The 21,310-nt window shown below is 29.5% G+C and overlaps 4 protein-coding genes across 4 annotated transcripts in view; 1 reads left to right on the top strand and 3 right to left on the bottom strand.

The window, feature by feature from the left end:
* The window catches only part of LOC113396119 (tRNA-specific adenosine deaminase 2), a 31,775-nt gene that overhangs the window by 8,282 nt on the left and 2,183 nt on the right, over window positions 1-21,310 (bottom strand). The window lies entirely within an intron of this gene.
* LOC113396118 (very long chain fatty acid elongase 7-like) lies at window positions 208-4,644 on the bottom strand. The gene is made up of 6 exons (XM_026633928.2): window positions 4,424-4,644; window positions 3,883-4,073; window positions 3,564-3,698; window positions 2,364-2,469; window positions 1,465-1,601; window positions 208-512 (listed from the first exon to the last, which is right to left on the bottom strand). Exons 1-6 carry the CDS (start codon window positions 4,482-4,484, stop codon window positions 336-338), a joined length of 807 nt encoding a protein of 268 aa, XP_026489713.1. The 5' UTR covers window positions 4,485-4,644; the 3' UTR covers window positions 208-335.
* On the bottom strand, window positions 8,329-15,117 carry LOC113396144 (aldose reductase-related protein 2-like). Its single transcript, XM_026633967.2, has 6 exons — window positions 14,892-15,117; window positions 12,468-12,648; window positions 11,712-11,899; window positions 9,183-9,421; window positions 8,930-9,080; window positions 8,329-8,486 (listed from the first exon to the last, which is right to left on the bottom strand). The coding sequence occupies exons 1-6, from the start codon at window positions 14,961-14,963 to the stop codon at window positions 8,343-8,345; spliced, it is 975 nt and encodes a 324-aa protein (XP_026489752.2). The 5' UTR covers window positions 14,964-15,117; the 3' UTR covers window positions 8,329-8,342.
* LOC113396146 (homeobox protein MSX-1-like) lies at window positions 17,904-19,855 on the top strand. Its single transcript, XM_026633971.2, has 3 exons — window positions 17,904-18,218; window positions 18,689-18,852; window positions 19,159-19,855. Exons 1-3 carry the CDS (start codon window positions 18,065-18,067, stop codon window positions 19,456-19,458), a joined length of 618 nt encoding a protein of 205 aa, XP_026489756.1. The 5' UTR covers window positions 17,904-18,064; the 3' UTR covers window positions 19,459-19,855.

Raw genomic sequence — 21,310 nt, 5'->3', positions numbered from 1 at the left:
ATAATTATATACTAAATCTTAAATCTTCTTAGTTGCTGGTTTCTATAAAGTTTATGTATATATTAACGATTTCATCATACTAATAAGTGTTTGTCATTAGGTACTACTTTATACGTATGTAAAAGATTTATACTGAAAATTTCAAAGATAAATAAAGTAATAAAACCTTCAACACTGCAACATTCTGTTTTTATTTTATTATTTTTTCAATTAGATTATTTACAAGCATTTCCTGATTATAACATAACACAAGTAATTAACAAATATATTTAATCTAAACGAATTATATAAAAATTTATTACAAACTAGTTTTTATTACAAATTACTTTTACAGTTTACCCCTTTTTGGTAGATTTGTTTGTTTTGATATATGATCTGTAGTAGAAATCACTGAACAAAATCACCATAAATAGGTTCTGTGGAATGAGGATGTATGCCGGTTCACGTGGAAAATCACAATCTGCAGCAAACACTATTGCCATGAAGTGCAAAAGTATAAGTGTGAACTGCAACTGAAATTTTTAAAAATATATTAGATTAAATTTGTATTTAAACAAGCAGTACGTTACATTATATGTTTATTCTAAACATAAATTTATTTACGAAACTGGTTATTACATCTTTCTGTCTTTAGACGTAGGTATCTAACGTGTTTCTTATAAAATTAAATAACAATTAAATATATTTTGTACTGTTTTTATGGCGGCATTTGTGCACAGCGTTTTCGCTTATATCTTTGTCACCAAACGGTCATTCTACCCTAGGTCTGTCTTCATTATTTTTAATTTTTGTTCATTTGAAGGAAACATTAATGTATACGTCCTTTACATATTGCCCGTTCCGGGCAGCTAATTCGCATCTTACGTTAAAAGAAGTGCCGTCATTACAACCACATTACAACGACTTGAGTTTTATTTTTATTTTGAAGAGACACTGGCGCCATTTTATAAAGTCGAACTAACTACTAACTTTCAAGATAAAAAACTTAATATAAAGTTAGTTCTAGTTCTTTAAATTCAACAAAATGAAATAGACATTGTATGATGACACGTCCTTGGGTGTACTGAAAGAATTAAGAAATCTTATTAAGGGATAAACATACTTTTATAATAAGTTCTCTATGGATTTTCTTTGCATATCATATTTGTGTAAGCATAAAAGTGTTAGAAACAATAAATAAAATATCGTATGTAATCTGTCGACTATGCCGAGATCAGTATAATTTTATATATCAAATTAGTAAGAAGTAGTAAAATTGTCTATGTTTAAATCTCATTGTTGTTGATTAGGGTCTATGCTGAATAACTACATCATAAAAATTACGTGAGTGAGTGAGTGAAAAATAGTTATGTAGGAATTACAAACTTAATAGATATAATAATACATTTCTTCCTAAATATAAGTCAATAAAACATAATTATAAAATTAATTTGTGATTTAAATGAGAATCTGAAGTTGACTTACGATTTGAATTTGCGTTACATGCTTTTTCCACCATAAAGACTTCTTGTATGACTCGTCCCATGTTGTCAGTAAATAGTAACTGTACATAATTATGTGTACAAATGAATTGAGCGGTAACAGAAATGTGTAGTGGCCACCTGCGAATAATAATTACCATACAATTAAGTCAGAATACATAATTTCATATTATTTAGAAACCTTTTTTTTGTACATATTGGCCTATTTATTGTGGTAATTAAAATAAAGTAACAACATTTAAATGTTCTATTGCTAGGCCTTAGGCCTCTTCTCATTTTGAGAAGAAGAATTTCACCACGCTGCGCTGTTTTTCAATGCATTTTTTGTACGGTTTGTCACGATGCTTTTCTTCACTGCCGAGCACAACATTAATTACAAACGCAAGTGCATTAAAATTCAGTGGTACTTGCCTGGGTTTGAATTTGCAGTCATCGGTTAAGATGCAAACGTTCTAACCACTGGGTCATCGTAAATAGAACATCCGAAAAAACAAGTTAGGTTCGTTAGGTATTTTTTATGGCGATTGAATTCCTCACCCACTTTGATATTATATAGGCTAGGATATTGGCTATGCTTATATTTAATGATTGAGAATGAAATGAAAATAATAATATATTCAAATAATATATGTAAAACAAATCTTTGTAAACTTTGAGGTTTCATCGGTCATTTTATAGCGTAAACAGAAAAAAGCCAAAATTATTGTCTTTGATTAGTTCTATAGTATAAGTAGTTAAACAGGACAATAAGTAAATACTATTTCTTCATGCAAACGAGATATTAACCGTTTGCAGATTTCCCAGAATAATAAACATACTAGTAACTATTATTGCCTGCCCAACTTATAACATACCACATAAACAAACAGTAATAACACAAACCTGGTAACCATTTTACCATACCCCACGCTACAGCTACCATTCCGAAATGATGGTACACGTGCAAAAATGACACCTGGTTTTGTTTTTTCCTCAGGACAAAGAATACCTTAAACAATATATCTTTAAATTTATGGGTGGTTTTATTTAACCAATTCTTTTATTAAATTAAATCATAAATACAATTAGTAATCTAAATTCAATATATCGCTGAAGTTTTGTTTCTAAAAGCGATATCGTTTTCCCTTGTAAACATAGTAGGCTATGTTTACATGTTTTGATATTTTTTCAATATTGTGGATATAATAAAAAACTAGGTCCATATCGGTTATAAATAAATATTGCGTCCGATATAAGTTATTAGCATCTAAATATCTATATTTTTGACTAAAAAAATCTTCTTATTTTTTTTAATTAAACTAAACAGAATGAATAAAAAAGAAAAACGTACAAACCTAGATTAAGACGTACTGAATATAATGAGACCAAAATTGTCTCATTTCGTAAAGGTTTAGAGGGGTTAAACGTAATATTTAAGTGTAGGCATGCCCCATCACTTGCAACTCAACGCAATCGCAAGCTACGGGTTTGGACAAACTATATGAAACGGATAGCATTCTGGAAAATACCTATTCGAACGACAGCGGCACTTCACAAACCTCTTAAAAAAATCGATGGGTTTCTGTATAAATTTTCCAATTAGGTATCCCATCGGGTATTTTATTTTATATATAAAATATCGTTGTGAAATGACATAAGACTTAAATTGTATTTATATTCAAATACTTTATAACAAGGACTTAAATGTTTATATTGTCTGTGGTCTGGTGCTAAAAGGGACAAAGTACATTTTGACTAAAATCTAAACCACATTTTGCCCTTAACGAAAAGATTTATAATGGTAAAAACGGCATAAGTTTATCATTACCAAAACCAATAAAAACGTAATATTAAATAAAAGACACATGTTATACAAAAAATCGACATCTGTTAATTTATGTACTAATTATCAAAAATAAGGATTATCGATATTGGCCGCTTTAGCACCGGGCCACAGAATCAATAATAATTAAACGTGTAGAACTTTCAAGTTCGGCTGCGCACTATCGCAGTATTTAAAACAACGCGGTTTCCAAGACTCAAATTGTCTATCAATCGGACGGCTATCCATAGCATACAATGTTATGATTTTGAATAACTTACCGTATCGAAAAGATCCACCAGTTTGATAACAAAGTAGGCGTAGCAGACTTTCCACGCGTATTCCATAACTAGCGGACCGTCATCCACTCGCTGACATATTAATTTATAGTGATTAAGCCACCCCAACTTTAGACTCTGGAAATTTAGGTACATTTATATTAAGTATTTGAAAAAAACAACTTAATACCGAGGCTAATAAAGCGCGACACACGACGACTCTTGTTTGGGATTATTGCTTTATTTTATTTATTCATTGATAAAAATGACTTATAAATAAAATAATTAGATTCGTTTTTATTTGAATACAGCTAAAGCTCACCTGGTATACGACGTACCCACAACAGAATACTTGAACGGCATTGTAGTAGGCTATTAATTTACGAAGATCATAGGCGGGTCTTTTCTCCATAAACTGAGGGAGCCACTTTAATACCGTTAGTAAGTAAATAGCAAGTAGTAATAGACCGGGAAAAGGAGAGCCTATTAAAGGCCAATCTTTTGTTCTTGGATCTGAAAATTTGACGTATCCTGTAACTTTTCTTACCATAAAATATATACTTTTTTAATTATACATATTTATATTTAATATTAAAAATGAATGGAATGCGCTTTTTTTAAATTTACAAACTACTTATAAATTCCTCTCAATACAGGACTGGCCATGATGTTTTTACTTCATTTTGTATTTTTTTATTTATTACAAATATATTTAATTAATCATTAAGGTGTCTCAAATATACAAGTTTTAAATTTGGTTTTGCTAATTTTTAATACCGCTTTTTTTTTAATTTATATATTAAATGTTATACTATATAATGGCGGTAAGCACTTGGGTTCACTTGTTCGTATACACAACATACCAGTAATTTCATCATTTAGATAAAAAAAAAGTTTCACTGTTTGCCTCATTACAAGCGCCATTATTTAAAAAAAATGTAATTATAAAAAATGATAGGTTATAAATTATTGAAATATATTATATACGTCACACTATGTTTTTATTTTAGCAAAAAAATCGCCTAGGGTGCTTTATAAGAGGACTTTATTGCGCGTGCGACGTTACTACAAACCCGAAGGATACTGAATAAAACTTCAGTAGTAACGTAACCCTAAAAGAGTGCGTTTAACATACTTAATTAAAATTTAACGTAAAAGTAATTGTTTAAGATTTCCTATTTTTCAACTATGGGAAAGTAAAGGTGTTATGCTTATTTTGAGTCTAATTTTATAGAGGATAAAATATGTCAATAAAATTATTTGTTATTTGAAAGTCTACAGTTAATAAAATGGAAAGAAGATGGGAAAAAGCAACTTAATTTTCGGCTAAAATCTATGCACGAGCAATTTTCTCGACTGCATTCATGTCCTTCGCAAGTTTCGTCACATCTTTCTTTCTAAAATAAATGTGTATTCTGTACGAACGTCACACCTAAAAGAATAAGAATTTATTTATTACTCATTTTGACTATATACTAAATTGGACATGGAATCATGCTATGAAGATTTTGATTGTAAGAAAAAAATATTACAATTTTAAATGTCTTAACCTACTGAGCTGTATAAATAAAATAGTAATAGTCTAATAGTGTAATATATAATAATAGTGTACATTTGCGAAACGTACAAGAGAACATCTTTGCATTCTTTTTTTTCAACAAGTTCACATTTTGTCCCTTTAATTGACAATGATTATATAAAGCGCTGACGGGAAATTCTGACATCCTTCATGCACTCTATAGCTGTTTTAAATAATCGTTAACTGGACTAGTTGCAAATATACTCAAACGTAATCATCGTAACTGTAAGTCTCTACTCAATAGCACCTTAAGATTTGAAGGAATAATAAAAATGGGTCCCAGTTTCTGAAAAAAAAAAACGAGCAAGTGGGAAAAACACTTCATTTTTTTAATTCCTTAAAAAGGAAGGAAATATATAAATATAACGGGGATTAATTTTGATACATACTGATTATAGAAACAGTAAAATGAAATCACATAATATTATCTGTTACTAGTTGCCATAGAACTCTGACTCCATAAAACTCTTTGTCGTTCGAGACATAGTTGAAGACAAAAACGCCTATGCGAAGGACTGACCAAATTATATCTGTGTTGGGTTGATCATTACATACGTGTCACAAGGACTGTTGGCGTAGCATCCTGAAGGTAGTAGGTAACATCAGCCTCTACTCGCTCTGCTCTGCCAAGAGCGTATCTAAAAAGAAGCTGCCCTCCGGTTTCGTCTGTTAACCGTTACTGGTTCATATGAGCATAACGCTATGTATATATATATATATGTGTTAATATTTATATATTATGGCATGTATATATTAACAAACAAACATACTTTTAAACTTTATACAATATTATAATACTACCTATATATCAACAATATCTAATATTGAAATATTTGCGTTTCGAAAATAATATTATTATACTGCCAGTTATTCAAAATATTTTTTTTTGTAAATGTATCAACGTCTTGCAATCAATGATCCATAATTAACATGCGAACGGTAATGTTAAAAGGTCGACCTTATTGAATTGTAAATTATTGTAGTTTTCCCGTGTCATTGTTTTCATTAAATCAGAATTTAAAACAAAAAAATGCAATGCATAACCGAACTAATAACAAAAAGCCAAAAAAGTATTTCTACCAAATATATATAAACTCATTAATAAATTATGAATTACCCAATAGATGAACAATAGTGATTAAGGTTAGTTGTCGGGTTTTAGAGATAAAAAAGTATTTTATGTCCTTCCTTAGAGTTCAAACTTGCTTCATACCAAATTTAATCAAATTCGATTTAGTAGTATGTTTGTGAATGAGCAACAGACAGATAGACAGAGTTACTTTCGCTTTTATAATAATATATATGTATATTTAAATTGAATCATTCAATTAGTAATTTAGGAACTGATATTGGTCAGAAAAATATTACAGATAATACGTACTTTTAAAACAAAATATAGGTAAGGCGAACATTGAACGACATTTATACGTCATTTAAATTTTTATCTTGATCTTTAGGAAAACGAAGATTAGAAAAATAGATAGTACAATAGTAATAAGTTATGCATGGTACCATAATGCATTCAACATTTTTATTCATATAAATGTTTGTTACTTTATAAAAAATATTTTATGTAGTACAATCTTTATCGGTAGCCCGCTCATGTAGTTGGGCAGAGACCTATTTTCGGCGTTGAATTAAAATTGTAAATAATGGGGGTAATTGAGGAGGATTGGAAATGAAACCCTCTTTAAGGAACTTTTTTTAAAATATTAATACTTTTGAGTTATTAACGAAAAATTAAATTAATATTAAAAAAAAACTAAATATTGAAACTATTCAGAGTGTGATTCACAGTCTGAACATTTTATTTTATTTACAAAATTTTATTTATTTTTACTACCTACTGTTTCAAAAAGCAATAAATCCAAGATAAAAGGGATCGTTATTTATTTATTACAAATAAAAAAGTGTTTGCTTTATGAACACAAAAATTAAATTTTGTTATTGTGTTAAGCCACCCTACACGTTTGGACTGATTTCGTTAAAAAAATGGTGTGTATTTGAGTGGGCTATGGATGGTTGATATTGGTAAGTAAATAAAATCCTTATTTCACCTGGACGAGGTCTATGCAGCAGCTCGTAGCATATAAATACTAAAAACATGCATGCTAAAAAGTTGGGTTAAGCTAACAAGAATAAATATAATAATAATATATAAATCTACTCGTCAAAAGAAAATTATACCAACTAAATATTATATAAAAAATATAGAATAAAATGCAGTTGATAGGATTCGTGATCATAAGCATTATATTAGATAGTAACAATTAGTTGAATTTCAACCTGCATATAGATAAAGTTCTTGATTTAGCAAATAAATTACTAGGCTTCGTTCTAAGACTTGAAAAGGAGTGCAACTGTTTTCAGTCCCTTTAATTATTTCGTGCGTAGCAGATTAGAATATTGTTGCTTAATTTAGTCACCGTGTCAAAAATTGCGTATTAATAGAATCGAGAATATACAAAAAAAAATTCCTCGTCAACTGTCATATTAGGATAAGCTTGAATTCTTATAATGAAAGATGCAATCTGTTTAATATACAAAGTCTGGAGAATAGATGAAAAATAATGTCAATGAAATTTTTATTTAATAATAATATTGACTTTCAGGAACTTTTATCAAGTTTCTCCTTAAACGTCCCTCACATAAATCCCCTAAATACGAGTCATTTCTTTTATACCAGATTATATAGAACGCAATTAGGAAAAAAGAACCATCATATCGAGGTTAACATTGTTATACATCACCAGTAATCAAGTAAAAAATTTAGACATACATATTATGTCACGATAGCCGCCCACAGTTCAATCGAAAAATAAATAATTTTATTTGTGCTCATTTCTAATTTTATGGTATTTGTAATATCTTATTGTTTTTTTTAAATTATTATTTATTATATCATTGTTAAAAATTATAATTCTTATTTCTAATCATTGATTATGTTTAATTTATATTTTTAATATATATTGTGCAATGTAAGACTACCTGTAAATAGTAGAACATCTGCCAAGATAATTTTAAAATGTATTTTTTTTATTTTGATGTGATATTGTATGAACTGTGGGTTGTCCTATTGAAAATAAAATAATATATGGTATACATTAATTTTAATATTATTTACATTGTTATAAATAAAAAAAAAAGTCAAATAAAATTTTATTAATCCAATGTGTTTGAACATTATTAGATCTTAAAAATAATTATTTTTTGAATGGGAATTCTGGATGTTTTTCTACCCCAATGAAAAATGCAAAGTCACATATACGGCCCTCTTCACCGCGGTCTAAAGCACGTAGCTCGTCCATTTCTTTTTCACTTAATTCAAAATCCCAAACGGAAATGTTCTGAAAAATAAATAGTTAATTATAGAAATTATGACTGAAGGAATATTTGCGAAGATAACAAGTATTTAGCAACGACAAGTGTAGACTTGCAGCTTTTATATGTACATATGTATCAGTATTAACAGCAATTTTTTTACTGTATTAAAAAATCGATTTCGAAAACATTTGTCGTCTATTCTATTTTATGAACATTGTAAACAAAGTTCCTTTAGTTATACAGCCTTTAATTATAAACAATCTTCATTTTATTTTGATATTGATACAAAATATAAAAAATATACTTTAATTTAGTTTACAAGGTTATTATTGCACATTACGCTGTCAGATAGATAAATGATTATATTTTATTTGTTATATTTACCTAATACTATTCGTACGTACCACTCACACAGATTAAAATAAGATAATAATAGTTTACGTTGTTCCCTCTCTTTTAAACGTACCTGTTTAATTCTAATTGGATTCGTACTCTTTGGAATTGTAGCAACTCCTTGTTGCAATAAGAATCGAAGTAGCACTTGTGCGGTTGTACGTGAATGTGAATGTGCGATTTTCTTAACTTCTGGTAATTCAAGTAGGCTGGGGTAGCTACGCCTAAAAGAGATGAATAGATTTAGTTAAACCATATTTTAGTGACATTAAAGTCTTTTAGTGACGTATTAAACATATTTTAGAGGTGTTAAATATATAACTTACCCAGTTTTTTCGGCTAAAGCATCTGCCAAAGCCTTAGAACCTAAAGGTGAATATGCGACCACTGGTATTCCTAGTTGATTAGCAGTGGCGATCAGTTGTTTCTGTTGGCATAACACGTGTACTTCTACTTGTAGACACGCTGGTTTTTCTACTGCGCATAATCGTTTAATTTGCTCCTCATTTACATTAGATACGCCAACGTGACGTACACGACCTGATTCTTTAAGCTTTAGTATGGCCTGAAAATATTCATTCAAATTAATAAATAATAATAAACATACCTTTATTCAAAATTAAATACCATGGATAAACTAATTATTTACATAAAATTAAAATGTTTATTATATTTAATAAGTACCTAATTATTTTATTTAGGATGGGTAATATTTTTACACATGTTATATCTTTTTTAACAATATTCTTAAATTTTTTTTAAATTGTTTTGTATTGTCCAATTCATTATTGCTTCATGAAATCAGTCGACTTAAATTATATTATCATTGATAATTACGTAAATTTTTATAAGCTTATCGTAACGAGATATCGGTCACTGAGATTATTTGAAAATTTGAATCTTTTTATATAATCGGACTTGCAACGCTTTACTGATGATCACGTATAAACATTAAACATATACTTGATAAATGTAAAGAAATAGACGATTTTTTTCATTTCAGTTTTTCATATCATTTCTTAGATATTTTTATCACGGATATTTCGTCTATTTAAAATATTTCTTTCAAATCATATATTTGATTCATTGATGTTATTTATTAAATTATTTAAATATTCATATCGCATACTTATAATTTTCTTAAGATCAGTAATTATTATTATTTAGTTGTTTCTAAATATATTTGGAAATACAAATAGTTAATCAAATATATTATACGTGTCCAATTATTTATCAGTAACGTTTCAATTATCTATTTATCTGGCATAACAGGCAATGACTCCCAATCTTTGCTAGTACTGACTGCAACACACATATTTTATCGTAAGCTTCATAACAAGACACTTTTTGCATTCGAGGTTGGCGTGAGAAGGAGATTATTCGGGAAGAAAGTCTTGAAAAGGCAAAAGCGAAACTCATTGTACCGGAGTCGCAAGATACCCACTCAAAAGTGTTTTGTTAAATAAATTGTACTTACCATTATTAGGTATAAAGTTTTTTTAATGAAATTGCCTATTTCGTTTTTATTTGTAACAGTTCTTTATTGAAGGGTAAAGTTCTATTCTATATATTTTTTCTACGTAGCTGTGGTGTATAAACGTGAATACTCTAAGTAGTTATAAGTGATAAAAATTAAACCAACCAGTATTTTTCCCTTTATAAATGAGTAAATAATATGAGTTTAATAAGTTGCAATAAAATTGTCATTTCTAAATAATTTCTAATTCTTTAGGTACTTATCATGATTAAAATTAGTGATTAAAAAGTTCAAGATATATGTTTTATAGAAAAACATTTCTTAATATTAAGCATAGAAATCAAATTTTTATATGTATTGCGAATGATCGTTGTTAATATTTTGGAGCACACATCTGCAGCTTTTTGGCGTAGCAATTGTTTTTGCAAGGACAAAATACTGGTACGAGAAGCTGACATTTGTGTGGATGTTCTCAGTCTAATGCTTTCAAAAGAATCAGTATCTCGTTGGAATTTATAAGACCGTTCATATGTTTCTATTTGGTCATCACCCCCACAGCAACAGGGACACAGAAGGTTTGGTATTATTCTAGAACATTTTCTTGTCTTTGTATTCGGTAATACTATTAACGTCGTTTGAGTTATGGCCTCAGCTACGTTAATACTGTTTTCATCAATTTTTTTCCCTGAATTGACTGGCATTATTACACTAGACGTAGTTTTATTTAGTTCTTCTATATTTTGCCGGGATCTCGTCGGTATCGGCGATCTGTATATCTTTGTCCAAGAGAACTTGTCGTGTGATTTTGTTGTCACATTATTATTTAAAATATTTAACATTCTTTGTTCCTCATTTATGTGTGATTTTTTATAATATACGGGATAGCTGCATTGCTTGTAGACAATATCATCTTTATAGTCACTCGTTATGATATTTGGTATATTTTTAGTATGATTTTCTTTACGCATTGACGAATCTATGCTATTCATAAATGATACGCCCATTTTTATTAATTTTTTTTCGTTGAATATAAAATGATGAAGTGCAGCTGTATTTTTATTAGAGTTGTGTTAAGACTGTAATTTTGTATAATTTATTTACGTTATCAATGACATAAGTCTGTTGACATTGTTGATTCATTATTTCATATTGATTATTATCGATTTTTTTTAAAAGCACCCATGAATTATAACATATATGAACGCTAACAAATAAGACACTGTTTTATTAAATTATATTTTAAAAATATATTGCTTTAAACGAAACTATAGAAAGTTATCAAATTAAAAGGAAAACAAAAAAAAAATAATAAATTATTACAATTATCACATATATACTTTTTTATTACAACTATTGAAAAACAATAAATAGTACTTACTTTCCAAACGGCAATGAGATCGTTTTTGTAGTCAAATTTCATGCTGCCATCTGAGTTCTTTGGATGAAGATCTCCCGGTACATGTTCAAAGGCGAATGGGGCATGTAGCAGGTAGAGGTCAATGTATTCTAAGCCCAAGTCACGATATGAGGCATCAAAATATTCCTCTACCAAATCGGGCCGATTACCTAAAAATAAATCGACCAGTAAATATAAAAAAAAGACAGAAAAAAGCTAAAGCTTTTAAAGTAATTTGAAAAGGTAATACCTTCTTAAGTATTAAGCTTATTTAACAGATTAATAATATATTATTACTACTTAGTTATTAGCCTTCTTTAACTACTAATTCGCTATACTAATATGTATTAATTATTACAGAGTCATCCATAGCCCCACTCGTACATAGCTTTCTGGATTTCTAAACTAATCAAAGACAATGAGACAATTTTACTACTCTTTAACGATTTGATATATTATTTTATAAATAATTAAGGCAATTAAAGGCAATATCAATAAAATGATATACCAACATGATATTGTGTAATTATAATTATCATTTGAATAATTTTTTTACTTATTTTATAAACATCTTCACCGCGCGGTTTTAACTGAGTTAAATGTTACTGCACCACCCACACATACTCATAAAATCATGGTACAGCCCGCGGCTGTACCATGATGTTATGAGTCTATAATGAAGTAGGACTGTGACTAGCGCGTTTAAGCAATATATTAGTAGAGAAGAACAGTAACCACCTCCAGGGGGAAGTTTCGTGACTACAAATAGTTCCTTTCTTTTAGCAGGGTCGTCACCGATCCAACGGTTGAGAGCTCGACCTAGTGCTGCCTCGTTTTCGTACACCCTAGCCGAGTCGAAGTGTCGATATCCTGCTTCTAGAGCTGCATCTACTGATGTTTCTAATATATCTGGTGGAGCCTGTAAAACATTACAAGGTCCTTAAATAAAAATACAAAAATCTATAGTTTTTCAATTACTTTATTAAAACTTTTTGTTCTTAAATGTTTTATATCTATAATGCACGTGTGACGTTTAACGTCTTAAATAGCAGAACTTCAGCGACGAAATTATGTAGCAAAAGTAAATAAACGCAATCGTTTTTAAAATGGGGAATTTATATTTTTATTGGAACCAGTTACAGGGACAGTATGTCAACAACGAATATTTGTCGAGAAAACATTCAGGATAAAAACAGTAAATGGTCGGAGGGAAGTTCTTGTCTTGCGACAACATCTAGAGGTCTGTCACCGTCGAGCGGAGATCACGACAACAGCGAAACTTATTCGTTCTGTAGTGGGAAATGCTCATGTTGTTCTGACTACCGTTACGTGTCAGAATGTTGTGAGAAGCCCATTGTTATCGTTGACTCTACCACAAAATTACAGAAATCTAAATGGATCTCTATAAAGAACTATTTCAAGCGTCATATGAAATCAAAAGCTAAAAAATCTAAATTTAATTCAAATAAGTGAGTGAACAGTGTCAAGTTATACTTGATAAGTGGTGTTCGAAATTTATAAAACATTTCCGTGTTTGTTTTAGCAAATTAAATCTTAAGGTCTTGTTGCTTTTCTGAATTTTTTCCCTCGCTTTAAAGAGAGGAAGTCGAGGACAATACAATAAAAGCCAACAGCTATGCATGGCATAGTCATTATTTTAATTTACTTCATTATACATTGCCGTTCCTAACTAGTTTTTGTTGTGATGTAATTTTCTCACGCGCTCGTTCACGCTATATGCCCTCCGTTATTTGATTGAAACTATGAACTTTTTAATATTTTAAACAATATAAAGTTTAAAGTCTACTCGTTGTTAGCTAACCTATGTTTATGCAAAAAATTAAAAGGTTTGTACCGTAGCTACGTTGTTGCCCTAAAAAATGGATATACCGAGAAACACACTTTATAATGATTACATTTTTAATGATATTAAAAGGTATTTTTGATTTTCATGAAATATGCATATGCAAATATTCGTACAGTAACAGATATGATAACAATATTTAGTTTAGTACTGGCTGGAGGTCAAAGGAAAAACATTGCGTTGATAAGTGACTATGACTAATTATAACATTTTCAAAAATATGGCACATAAAAGAACCTCACAACGAGTTAAAGTCAGAAAGGGATACGATTGTGATAGTACTAATTAAATAAGGAGTAAACAATCTTATCTGATATATTACTTCACAAAAAGAGATTTCGAATTGTTAAAAAAATATATACAAACATTATGTAAAGATTCTACAGTATCTGATTATAACTTACTCAGATTATGATATACCTACTTATATCAATTCCTTGTACCTACAAGGAATTGAATACAGGTGCTTGGGAATTCTTTCAAATATATTTTTCGTAATGAGGTCACTTTACGTAATTGCATATCTACTTATTTGAAATTATTATGCCCGGTTTATGCTGTATGTACATAGCGTGTCTGCACACAATATGAATATAAATGCCACGATTCTCTACATATTCATAGTATTTTTAAATGATTTGAACAATATTTATCGAAAACAATAAGGTAATCAAAGCTGTGAGAAATATTAAAAAACAGTTACAAAACAGAAAGCAGTATGTTGCGACCAAAAGTTGATCGGCCAGGACTGATTTTTCAAAATTACTATCATACAAGGTAATATTTTCGATCATTCGCCTGTTTGCCTGATGATCTGAATCTGCGATGCTTTGAAATGTACCACAATATATTTCATTAAGTGTAAAGGCAAAATATGTTTTTATATGTTGGAAAGTATCGGAAAAAGTAAAAGTTTTACTATTTTACAAACTTAAAGCATATACATATCTATAATATAGAGATTAAATAAATGTATAATTTAAACATGGTGTATATTCGTTGGTGTATATCATAATTATAATAAATTGTATTAAGTGTTTCCGAAAATGATTTACGAGAGTAGTATCGTTCAAACACAGAAAAATATATGAATAAGAAGCATCGATTAATCACTGACAATACATCGTTAAAATGGGCTTTTATTGAAAATGTATAAATAAATATATAAAAATAAATGTTTTTTATAATATATATCACTTAACTTTTAGTAATACACACACACATAATATTGTGGTTTTGTTTATTAATATATAAGTAGATACTTTTTTTAAAGAGTGCTACAATAACAATATTTTTACCTGCCAGGTACCGAATCCGATTCGTGGCATACGGTTGCCACCTTCTAACTCGAAATATTGAGGAATAGACATTTTAATTATTACACTTTAATTAAACTAAATATTTATTGTATGTAAATACTATATAGTAACTAAAATTGGAAACGTAATTGTTGTTTTATTAAAATGAACGAAATTGTAGTGAGAGAGATCGCGTAACTGTTTTGCACCAAGGTTATAGCTTGACTGGCTGACTGCATACTGACGTACTGGTTGAAAATAACAGGTTTATGTACTTCGTCACGTTTAGGTAATTCTTTAAGCTAGTCTGGTTTATTGTAAATATATATATACATTTATATATATTTAAAAAATATGCAAAACATAAACCTACTACATAGCCTGTCTGTCTTAAAACTATCAATATATAATTAAATGATTATGAAAGTTGCATGTCAATAGAGTTTGTAATTCTTGAATAAAACCGAAATTACAAAACAAGACCTATTATGTATATAACTAAGTAATACCTATGAAGAAAAATAAATATATGTTACAATACAATTATTTATTTAATTTATTTATTTATTCAATTTTATAACCATAAAAACGGCAACGAAATGATAAAATGTTACTTCACTGAATCAGTTTTTAATAATACTTTATAATTTTTATTTTGTTTTATACGATGAAGCATATTTGTATTGTGTGTTAGTTCCATAGCGTCAATAATATACAATGTTGTCATAAAATTATATTACTAAAGTTAATACTAATCTATATACGAAATTATATTAATAAAATAACGTTATGTACTATATATTATGTAATATATAAAATTTTAACTTTAGTAGATAACTTTTTAATACTAGCAAAAATTTACAAAATGACTGACACAATGAATACTTGAATAAATAAATAATAATTAATAATTATTATTAAGCAACATGTTCTATGATAATATAAAAATAATTATATTTATGAAATAAAAGTAAGCATAACAATTATTCAATTCGACCGTATTTTATGCGGTAATTTAAAATAAAAAAAATGTCCACGTAATCGTTGCGGATCTAAGTTGTACAAGCGGTGTCCTTAGACGGGGAACGGCATTGAACGGTAGTTAGATAGTTTTTGTGCATTTGCAATTACTATTATACTATTGAACGTTAGAACCTATAGCGGAAGTAATTTAAAATAAATATATTGAATTATTACCCTCTTTGGAGATTCAAGGAATGTTTAGCCATTTCTAAAATATTCTTAAGCATAAAGTCATCTGTTTTAGATAATTTTGATTATTTTATTACAAACTATTCATATCTGCATGCATACATGGAGACATAATTTAAATAATTAAATTAACTATGTCACTGAGTAAGGTTTTAATCATCGCAGTTTAAAAAGTTTAAAATACAAAGCGAAGTAAGTAATCGTTATTTAAACATAAGTATTATTGCAATTTGCAGCCATCCGAAGGTGAAGAGCCGATTCTATATTAACTTGTAACAATTGTTAAGATAACATCAATTCAATGTTGGGTTTTGTCAAGTAGCGGTTTAAAAATTAAATAATGTGGCTCTCGAAAATGCGGCATTATATTATTTAGATGGTTACGACGATTACGCAATCACATCGAGATGATCGAAGTTTTTCCCCTTGCAATTTTAAATTATCTCATTATTTGTAATATTTTTTAATGTAAACAGTTCAGACTAAATATAAATTTATATTATCTGTTAATTTTTTCTTTAATTTCAGTTTATGGGTAAAAGTGATTAATAAAAATACTATTAAATTACTATCTTTACATAACTATTTTTTTTATTTAATTATTATATAGATTGGCTCGTAAGTTAGGGTACTACTACTTAAATCTACGGGTGACTCCTCGTCATAATCTCGTACCGATACGTTCAGGAGTATTCCCTTGGCATACACAAAAACGAAAAAAAAATTTGTTAGGTAGGTATGTAGGTATGATATAGTATAAAAGTATATCACACATAATAAAATAAAAAATATTTTATTAAAGTATATACAAATTAAAATGAAACTGTGTAACTGAATTAGTCACTTGGTGGTAAGGCTTTTTGCAAGTTCTTATAACGAGGTACTACCATTCTTCGGTTGTTCTACCACCAAACAGCAATTCTTGGTATTATTGTGTTCCCGCTAAATATTAAGTAGTATTCTTTACTTTTTCATGCGAATGAAAAACAGTTCTGGAATCGAAAAGAAACCTTTCGAGTCCAAACTTAGACCTACGAAATCAAACACTAAAAACAAATATATAAATCGGTCCAGCCATTTAGGAGATCGGTGACATATACACAAGAATTATATATATTATTAGGATAATGAATTATTTAATACTTATGATAAGTATTAAATAGTACAGTATAGTACATAATTATACTACATTTTTTTTCCATTAACAGACTGTAAATTTCCCACTGTTGGGCTAAGGCCTCCTCTCCCTTTGAGGATAAGGTATGGAGCACATTCCACCACGCTGCTGCAATTCGGGTTGGTGGAATACACATGTTGCAGAATTTCGTTGAAATTAGACACATGCAGGTTTCCTCACGATGTTTTCCTTCACCGCCGAGCATGAGATGAATTATAAACACAAATTAAGCACATGAAAATTCAGTGGTGCTTGCCTGGGTTTGAACCCGAAATCATCGGTTAAGATGCACGCTTTCTAACCATTGGGCCATCTTGGCTCTATACTACAACTAATTTCATTTTTTTTTATTTAATAGGTTAATGAAAAAGATGTTTGTAACAAAAACCAATTTGGCATATGTGCAAACATCAATGAGATTTTAATTGGCCACCACAATCCGATATTATATTACTCCTGATAATTCCGGAACAATGGTAATATAATATAAGTTACAAATTAATTTTCCCACATACCCTTAAAGTAATAACATCCTTTTGTGCAATGTATCCATTTCGGATTCGCATCGTGCGTATGAATGAACTAACGTCACAACACTCGTGTGCTCATTGGAGCGTGCTCCCCATTGATAGCGGCTACTGATAAACATCTTTACATTTCAAGGGGATCAACCCCTGTTTGTAGGGAGGCGTGTCCTACAGAAATCCACCCCTAATTGTGCAAGCTTATAAAAGTAACAAATAGACCGCTTATGTTTAGTTGGAGAACATAAACAGTTGAAAACATGAACTTATCTTCCGTGCAATCGAGTGCGAAGTGCGGTAGTTCCGATTTTAGTATTGAGAGAATTTTAAGTGAAGATAATAAGGATCGGGAAGAAAGTAGTCAGGTTCCAAATTGGTTGTGTTGTACGCGCTATCAGCCGCCAAGACTACCACGTTAGCATTTTTTATATATTTTTCAGTCGGGTTTTAAATTGTTTTTAATGTATACAGGCCAAAACTTATATTAGCTACTCATTTTCATCCTTCTGATAATTTAATAAATTAGCGATTATAATTATGTGTTAAGATATATTCCGTAAATTGTTCACTGCCTCTTTTGTATTTTTAATTAGCTTATAATTAAAAATACAAAAGAGATAGGTAGGTAGGTATATCACGAGTTCTTAGATTCAAACCCGGTGGGAATAGTACACAGTTATGATCTTTTTCTGGCAATAAATTCTCAATAGTAGTACGGAGTTCAGTAAACGTGTGAGAGTAAGAAGTAAAGTGTATCTGTACGTACCGGTGTTTGTTAACAAATTATGAGCAAAAGAACAAAAGATGAAATATTTGATTGACGCTAAGCAATGTTACTGTTAATTGCTTTTATTGTAACATTATTAAATAAATAAAAACTTCAGGTGCACCTAACGCCTGCCGTGCACGTCGCTCTGGTCGGCATGCGAGAGTGCCATTCACAAGTGCGCAGGCGGCGGCGTTGGAGGCTGCGTATGCGCGTGCACCTTACCTCGCGCCACCGGCGCTGCGTGCTTTAGCTGCAGCGTTGCAGCTCAGAGATGATAGAGTGAGTAGTAGTAGTATATTTACTTTTAAAGGAAAATGTAGGAAAAAAAACTATCTGGAATTAAAAATGGTGCTGTCAAAATAATGCCATTTAAACTACAAAATTAGTAAATGAGACAAAAAAGATCAATTTATAATAAAGCGAGAGTGTGCTGATTCAAATTGCATCAGATATGATATTTCTGAGAATATTGTATTACTTAGATTACAATGACATGATTGTGTTTATTTAAGAAATTCCAATCGACATAGCTTTTCAACTAGATTAAATGTTTTTTACTAATTTAATGTTTAATTTATGTTTTAGATAAAGATATGGTTTCAAAATAGAAGAGCAAGAGAACGAAGAGAAAAAACTGGGCCCATCACGCCCCCCCACGCTGTGGCGTTACCCTCAACTGCTTCTCAAAGTAACATTTTTACCGAAGCTTGGAATCAAAGTCAAGAAAATATCTCATTGGTCCTACACAGTCAGCATTCTGAATTAGGTGCAAATTTAAATATATCAAATAAAGTATATTTTTGTCCATCTCTCAGTACTTCCGAGGAAGATTCAAACGAAAGCCGATGCGAATCTCCAATAGACGTCGAAAACATTCATGGATGATACATATTAATTAATTTATTCGAGTTTTACATAAAATAATACTGTGATAAGGATTTTAATATAAATGTAATGTAATTATATTATAATTAAGTAAATGACTATATTTTTTACTTTAATTGGATAATAAAATAATTTATAAATCGAATAACAATATCTTGCTTACTTTGAATTTATTTAACTAATTTTAATGTAGTAGTGTAAATAGGCAAGTTTTCCTGTTGTCAATATGTCTAGTTATTCGTAATGAAAACATCGTAATATTATCTGATTGGATGGTTAATTACAATTTGACTTTAGGACCTGGTTACGACCGAGAAACTCGCGCAAATGATATAATAATGTTACATTATATGATACCCTTTTCATAATGATAGATTCAATTCAAAGAAAATTTAATGATCACCGCCAGACTGGTTTATGAAATAAATAATAATATACTAAAACTAAATCGCTGCCATTTCGTATCACCCTCTCTTATGTGCAAGCAATATTTTTAACATTGCTTGCACATAACAAGTATACAAAGAAAAATGTTTTATAAAGATGACATGAAAAATATGTAAATTTGATTATTAAATCAAATTTATTTGAGACACTGATATCTTACGACCAATTTTGCCAATCTCAAGTGGACATCGCAGGACATATTCAAATGCACAAACGTTTGCTTAAACACAAGTGTATTCCTTCACTCTCCTAATCCGATAGGACACCAAATCCAACACGATCGGATATTTCAAGTGGAGAAGCAACGGCTTTATGGTACTCGTATATTTTTGATATAGAATTGACGCGATATCATGAAGCGAGAGCTTAAATAGTCTATGATATTAATTGTGCATTTACGAAAAATTGCGTTTTGAACGTCGACAAAACTGTTATTGGAACTGGAAGTGAAATTACAGAGGATATAAGTTGTTAAGTGGAATTTTGTCATTTTATAGATAAACGTACACATATTCGTCAAGAAATGGAAGTAGTGCTCAATATAGCTGATCTATTAGCAAATGGAATGGAAAACGTAAATTTAAGGTTTGTTTAGGTATTATGTCAAGAAATAAATATGGAGTATATATAACTTAATTTTTTGTCATAATACCTATACAAGAGTTGAAATAAATTCCGTTTCGGCTTAACAAGGGTACATATACCTACTACTTAGATTACATGTATTGTACATATAAATGTTCCTCTTGAATAGCTCTGTTTATTAATAAAAACCGCATTAAAATCCGTTGCGTAGTTTAAAAGATCTAAGCGTACAGATGGCGGGAAACGGCTTTGTTTGTTAAATAGTACTTCAAAAGTTGAAAAAAGTATAATTCATACGAAGTCATTATGTATTACAAACAATATCCAAAACTATAATGCTAAAATCAACGCTACACGGACATAATTAATAGTGTTTATAGGAAACATATAAATCAAATACAGCCAATCGAATTGATCATGATTACATATGCATACATTTTTATTTAAACGTCTTTATATGCAGAGTTTTTTGATAAATTATTAACTCAGATAACAGTACAATTAAAGTAATTATCAACAGATGCAGCTAAATTATTACAAATATACCATTGAATGTTCATTTGAACGAATCACTTCTGTAGATTTTATAGAAGTGTTTAATTCTGAATATTACAAAAAAATATTGACTTATAGGATATTTCTGAGAATCTCATTAATAGTAATCATAATGTATATGCTATTTTTCGGATTTAATGATAATTAAGTTTTATGACTATTCGAAAAAAAAAAAAAAATATAAATAATTAAAAACTTGCCCATTTCTTGTATAGCGTTGCTCAGGCATATATACGATGCACACATCACAATAAAATGCTGGTAT

Source organism: Vanessa tameamea, chromosome 19, assembly GCF_037043105.1.
Source record: "Vanessa tameamea isolate UH-Manoa-2023 chromosome 19, ilVanTame1 primary haplotype, whole genome shotgun sequence".
Taxonomy (NCBI): Eukaryota; Metazoa; Arthropoda; class Insecta; order Lepidoptera; family Nymphalidae; genus Vanessa; species Vanessa tameamea.
This window is presented reverse-complemented; position numbering and strand designations above follow the sequence as displayed.

Bases quoted from the DNA above. Each gene is read 5' to 3' on its own strand.
- LOC113396146 (XM_026633971.2), top strand. From the start codon at position 18,065: ATGAACTTATCTTCCGTGCAATCGAGTGCGAAGTGCGGTAGTTCCGAT. The intron at 18,219-18,688 runs GTTAGCATTTTT...TAAAAACTTCAG, and splicing joins TCAGCCGCCAAGACTACCAC to GTGCACCTAACGCCTGCCGT. The intron at 18,853-19,158 runs GTGAGTAGTAGT...TTTATGTTTTAG, and splicing joins TGCAGCTCAGAGATGATAGA to ATAAAGATATGGTTTCAAAA.
- LOC113396144 (XM_026633967.2), bottom strand. From the start codon at position 14,963: ATGTCTATTCCTCAATATTTCGAGTTAGAAGGTGGCAACCGTATGCCA. The intron at 12,649-14,891 runs GTAAAAATATTG...AATGTTTTACAG, and splicing joins TCGGATTCGGTACCTGGCAG to GCTCCACCAGATATATTAGA. The intron at 11,900-12,467 runs GTGGTTACTGTT...ATTTATTTTTAG, and splicing joins CACGAAACTTCCCCCTGGAG to GTAATCGGCCCGATTTGGTA.
- LOC113396118 (XM_026633928.2), bottom strand. From the start codon at position 4,484: ATGGCGCTTGTAATGAGGCAAACAGTGAAACTTTTTTTTTATCTAAAT. The intron at 3,699-3,882 runs GTGAGCTTTAGC...CTAAATTTCCAG, and splicing joins GTGGGTACGTCGTATACCAG to AGTCTAAAGTTGGGGTGGCT. The intron at 513-1,464 runs GTAAGTCAACTT...TAAAAATTTCAG, and splicing joins ATGTAACGCAAATTCAAATC to TTGCAGTTCACACTTATACT.